Below are 5,745 nucleotides of genomic sequence, written 5' to 3' on the forward strand. Positions count from 1 at the left end.
CCCCCCCGCAAAGAGAAATAGAGCCAGAATATTTGTAGGCAGAACTGAGATTATTTTTAGTGTTCTGCTGTTTGTATTGATTTTGCTTTAAAAATAGATCAAAGCTTTAGAAAACATGGTCTACCAGACCATAACAAAACACTCCAAAACTTGCTAACAGAAAAAGCTTTAGTAGAGAAGACCTTTGTATTGACCTTGGCTGCATAGGCACATTCAAATGAACTGGGAAAATCCTCCTGGGTTTGTTCTCCTGGTAGGCAAAACTTATCTGGAGATGCCTGAATAGACATTTGAATGCTGAGCCCCTGGAGAGCAGAGAGCTTGCAGTGCTGATACTGTGCAGCCACAGGGGCCCTATGCTCATGTCTTGGTGTGCTGGTTAGACTCCCTTAGTGTGCCTGGAGACAGAATGGCAGCAGTGCATGGGGCAGCCCTGGTTGGCTGACCCAGACTGCTCAGGGTTAACCTATGTCTCCCTGCAGCATAAATATGTTAACACCCAGGATGATTTAACCCTGTTCGTCCTCAGGCTGTTTTTCTCCAGAAACAGACTTTTTTCTCTGGGAGAAAAATCCTGAGCATCTCTACAATTGTGGTTCCTCCTAGGGATGTGAAAGGTTAAGCGATTTAATCTTTTAACCAATAAGTGTAGTAATAACCAGTTAGTTTACTGGTTATCCTTTAGTTCCAGGCAGGCACCATCTGGCAGGGAAGGGGAGAAGTGAAGCCTCACAGTGCCCCAGCAGGAACCAGAAGACAGAGGGCAGGAAGGTGGGGATGGGGACTAGTACTCATAACCTAATAGGAAAACAGCAGCAGCCTAATGACTCAAGTAAGCAATTAGCTGCTCATTCATAGGCGCCCCTCCCTCCTAGGGCACACCCAGATTGTCTAGCTAGGCTTGCTGCCTCCTGTCCCCACTGTCAATGGGCTCCCAGCAGCAGCTGTGTCCAAGCTACTGTGTTATTGGTTAAACATTTAACCTATGTAATTAGAGGAGGCTAAACAAATATATTTAAACTATATTTACATTCCTAGTTCCTCCTGAGAGGGCAGTGACTTTCTCAAGAGAAATTGAATGTTTGTACATGGCCCTTGAGCTGTTAGTCAGGATGTTCAAAAATATTACAAGTATAAATTGGTAATACTGAAACCATATGATTTATGTATAATTAGTTTTGTCTTTCTAGAAGTGTTTAGTTACTCTGCATGTTATGGTAATATTTTGAAAAATTGCTTTTGCCTAAATTTGAATATGCTTTGCAGAAATAATATACTCAAAATTTACAGTAAATATTAATTACTCCTTTTAATAGTGCCTTCACTGTTTATGCTCCTGTTTTCCAAATGAGTATATTTGAAATATTTAAATAGATAAAAAATCTAATCATGCACTTCAGTTGTTCTCAAAATATTAAACTTGTTTCCCTTTCTATTTTAGTCAAAGATGACTCAAATCATACTATCGGAGTGGAATTTGGTTCAAAGATAATAAATGTAGGTGGTAAATATGTAAAATTGCAGATATGGGACACAGCAGGACAAGAGAGATTCAGGTATCTTTTTGTTTATTTATTCTCTGTGGTATTCAATTGGAACTTAGAGGTATTAGGGACTAGATTTATCTGTGGTGTAAATAGGTACAGTTGCTAAGTTATCAGCATTGTCTGCTTTACCGTGGTTAAATGGTCCATATTCTGAGTTTGTTTAAACTGAGGTAACTTCATAGATTTCAGTGGAACCAATACTGCCTTGTATCACCTGAGATACTAGCTGTCTTATGGTATGGTTAGTTATCAAATTTAGTGCTCAAAATTTATGTTAAGAAAATATTTAGCTTGATGAAGAAGGTGCCAAGAAACTAGTCATGTCAGAACATGCAGTAAGACCGATCTCTGTCTTGATCCCAGTATAGTCTTTTGTGAAAGTAATCTGATTATTTAATATATCTGTATTCTAACAGTTATACTTAAATGTACCAGCTTCTTTATGAGAGGCAGTGCCAGTCACTTGTATAAATCAAAACACCAACATATCTTTAACAACATTGTACCCTGTCAGTGGCAGATTTGGGAGATTGGAGTTGATGCAGGTGCAGAGATTAGTCTCAGAGCCACTACTGCCCTGCTCTGGTCACAGGCTGTAGTTGCTGGAGGGTGCCAGGGACAGTGGTGATAGCAAGCAGGTTGCTTCTTCCTGCACCTGCTCCTAGCCACCCACTGCCTTATCCGTTGCTGATGAGGACCAGATGCTCAAAGGAAGAACCCTCCTTTTCTGCCCCCCACCCTATCCCCTGTGTCATTACTTATCTCCAGCTGATGTGGAGCTGTGAGATGCAGAGCCATTTCTACCCCACTCCGGATGTACTGTCTCAGGTAAGTAGGCTGGCCATATAGAAATTTTGGGAATCTGGGACACTGCCCCCCTTCTCATCCCCCATGCTCTCATAAGCTGGTGGGGATAGGCTGTGTGCTGGGCAGGCAGTGGTACCCACGTGCCTGCCTGCAAGGTGCTCCACGCCACTCCAACCCCTGGCCAGACTGCACCCTGTGCCTTTGTGTTTCCAGGACACCCATTATAATTCCCAATAGCTAGCTAGGACCAGCATCTGAAATTTGGGACTGCCCCACTAAAATGGGGCATATGGTAACAGGCTTGGTAGAGGAAAATGGCAGCAGCAAGCAGGTTTCTTCATCCTATTTCCTGCTTTTGTCCCCTCCTATGTGTCCCCTGTTCTCTGCGAATAGACACTGGAAGGAGGAACCTACCCCCTGCCATTCCCACTGTTCCCAGCTGAGACAGGCATGGTGGGGAGCCACTCCTGTTTTGCTCCAGCCACAGGCTGCAGGAAGCAGCTGGAGTGTGGGGCAGGACTGACTCTAGGATCTCCCTCCTGCTTGTCAGCCCAGGGACTACAGCAGAGGGTTGATGGATTTCTTCTTCCAGTGCCTGCTCTCTGCCCGGCTCTCCAGTGTCCCCTGGAGGCCTTGGTCACGCGTAGTCTGAGGTGCTGTGTCATACCCCTCTTAGGAAATCCTGGATTTGCTCATATATCCAGTATATTTGGTCATGCATCAAACATCTACTTAATGCCTAATGTTTAAATGCATCTCTGTCCAAAGATGCTAAAAGATTGCCATATTATTCAAATGTAAAATGACCCCAATTATAAGACAATTGCCAATAATTTAGATTCTATATATGGAAAATTTGTAAATTTTATAGAATTTTTTAGTCTAGAATCTGATTATTGTAGGCTTGTCTTAAATTTGTCCCCTTCCCACTGCTACAACAGGGAAAATAAATCTGGGGAAGTCATGTAGCCCCATTAACCTCTTCCTTCCTTCCCCCCCCCCCCCCTCTTCTCTCTGCAGCTCCTTCCCCCTCCTTATTGTCAGGCCCAGCTCTCCCTGAGCACATGGAAATGAGGAGCAAATTTGAAATAACTGATCTTGAAATAAATCAGTGATTTTTCTCCTTTGGGTTAAAACTCCACATTTCCCATAGCAGATGGAAAACCCAGATCCCTGTATAATCCGTTGACACTGTCGAGCATCTTTGCAACCCTGTTTTTTATCGTTGGGACCCCAAGTTTAGGAACTGCTGCAATAAAGGAAAATGAATTTCCAAGGCGATGGCCCCAGACTGTGAATGCTCCATGGCAGACGCTGCCTATTTTTAAAGTGAGGGCAAGAGGGGTAAGGAGCACTGTTGATTCATGTTAGATGAGTGAAACTGCCTTGGAATAGTAAAGTTACTCTCTCATAGCCAGGATATATTGTTCAGGGCCTATAAATCAAACCAGCACTTGAGACATCATTTGGTAATTGCTGCAGGTCACAAAATACTGGTGACTGGTGCTTCTGCCAAAATATAGTGCTTAGTAAGTGGTCACCAATATTGTACAATAGTTAAGTTCCTAAGTAACTAGTACCTTAACACCAGGTAGAATACATCATCATAATCCGGTCTTTACATGGTAAAGGTATTCCAGAAACGTAACTGTAATTCTTTTTCAGGTCTGTAACAAGAAGTTACTATAGAGGTGCCGCAGGTGCTTTGCTTGTTTATGACATCACCAGGTAATAACAATGAACAACTTTGGTTCTTTTTTCACTTAAGGTTCATATTATAGCAGATAGTGAAGGGATTCCTCCAGGAAGGACTTCCACCATTACATTAGACCACTCCCTGCCCTTTGAGGGGTGACGGCACTAGCTTGTGGTCAGTAGTGTCCAGTGCTACAAAAAGGTCCAGAAAAATGAGATTAAATGTGGTCCCTCCTATACACTTATAAACCATCCATCTGTGCCATTAGGTTTCAATGACTTCTTATTGTGATGTGTGTAAAATACTGGCTTCAGTTACAGGAATTTGTGGTTGCCATTTGGTTAACTGCTCTGTGACTTTGCTCAGAAATGGAAGGGTTGTCCCTGTGTAGTAATTTGGTTATGTATTTAGGATGGCTTTCTTAACTTTTGGTTGGAATGAATAATGAGAGGAGAAGGAAAGATTTTTCTCTGAGGTATTGGCTAGTTTGGTTAGGAGTGGTGAATTAGTCATGACCCTTCCACAAGTCACAAAGAACATGGGTTAGATGAGTCTTTTTAGTGTGTCAGACTTAAGAGTGGGATGTGCTGAACTCTAGGAAAGTAGGTGAGCTCTTGTTGGTAGTTTTAAGTGGAGCTAACTCATCTGTTGAAGGTCGTAGACATTTGGAATTGAAGAAGTGGTACAATGCCTTGGTTAGTAACCAGGGAGAGGATTTGGCAGTTTAAGTGGAGACTGTAATGACAATACTTTGACCTGTAATGATGTCACTGAAGGCCTTGGTTTATCCTGTCTGTTTTTAGCCTTCTTTCACCATCTGTTTTCAAGTTTCTGCCTCTCCTTTCATCCTGGCCAAAGTCTCAAAAAAACAAGGAGCGTTGCTCAGGTGATGAATAAGAAAGAGCTTTAGGGGGATTTGATGGGTGAGGTTAATGTACTATGATGATGGTGGTGATTCACGTTTTTGAATCTGTGTCCTGAGAGTGGAATGTAGCCTGTTTAGTAATATATTGGAGTCCATGAGTGGAATCCAGGATCTGAGGTCAGTCTTTTTGCCTGGAAGCTGAAAGGCCTTGATCATTGTATTGATGAGTTGAAGATCTGTCCATGGCAGTGGCCAGGTTGTGAGCCTAACATCTAAGCCATAGAACTAGTTTTTAAGATCTATGTAGCATTCATCATTGCAAGAGCATTTTAGAATTGGTAAGCTGCAAGCGGTCACAATTATCTCACTCCTTTATATTTTTTGTAACAGTGTGGTTCTGCAGCCTCATCTCAAGATGCTTTCTAAAGTAGCAGCTGAATTTTACATAAATCATTAAATTAAGTCTCCTATTCTTTTCTCAAAGCTCATGCACATGAGATTGAAACAGTGGATGTGCTGTTGATGCAAAAAGGTCTTTTGCTAGTCTTGCCAGAAAAAGAATTTAGAAAATCTCTCAATCTGTGTGTTGGCTTTTGTGTGTAATAAAGAACAAGTATATTTCCCCTTCTAGTAGACACTGAGTCATACTTCATAGAAGTTAACACGGCCTTAATGTCATGGATAAGGGGAAACTCACTTGCAAGGATCTGTAGATCTTCAAGTTGTAGTTCTGCATTCACTTTGTTGCTCCATGGAGCTAGTCATGTCAGATGCTGTCTGATGAAGCTTTACTCCAGTTTTTAATTGGTTTCTAATTCAGCTACGACTCT

The 5,745-nt window shown here is 42.1% G+C and overlaps 1 protein-coding gene across 1 annotated transcript in view; it reads left to right on the forward strand.

Annotated features, from left to right (window-relative positions):
• Nucleotides 1-5,745, forward strand: part of RAB4A (RAB4A, member RAS oncogene family) — a 17,598-nt gene that overhangs the window by 1,493 nt on the left and 10,360 nt on the right. The window contains exons 2-4 of the mRNA XM_025194769.1: nucleotides 1,442-1,556; nucleotides 2,316-2,375; nucleotides 4,020-4,082. Coding sequence (XP_025050554.1) covers nucleotides 2,362-2,375; nucleotides 4,020-4,082 — 77 coding nt within the window. The 5' untranslated portion in view covers nucleotides 1,442-1,556; nucleotides 2,316-2,361. The remainder of the gene's footprint in view (nucleotides 1-1,441; nucleotides 1,557-2,315; nucleotides 2,376-4,019; nucleotides 4,083-5,745) is intronic.

This window comes from Alligator sinensis, unplaced genomic scaffold (genome assembly GCF_000455745.1).
Source record: "Alligator sinensis unplaced genomic scaffold, ASM45574v1 scaffold448_1, whole genome shotgun sequence".
Lineage (NCBI taxonomy): Eukaryota > Metazoa > Chordata > Crocodylia > Alligatoridae > Alligator > Alligator sinensis.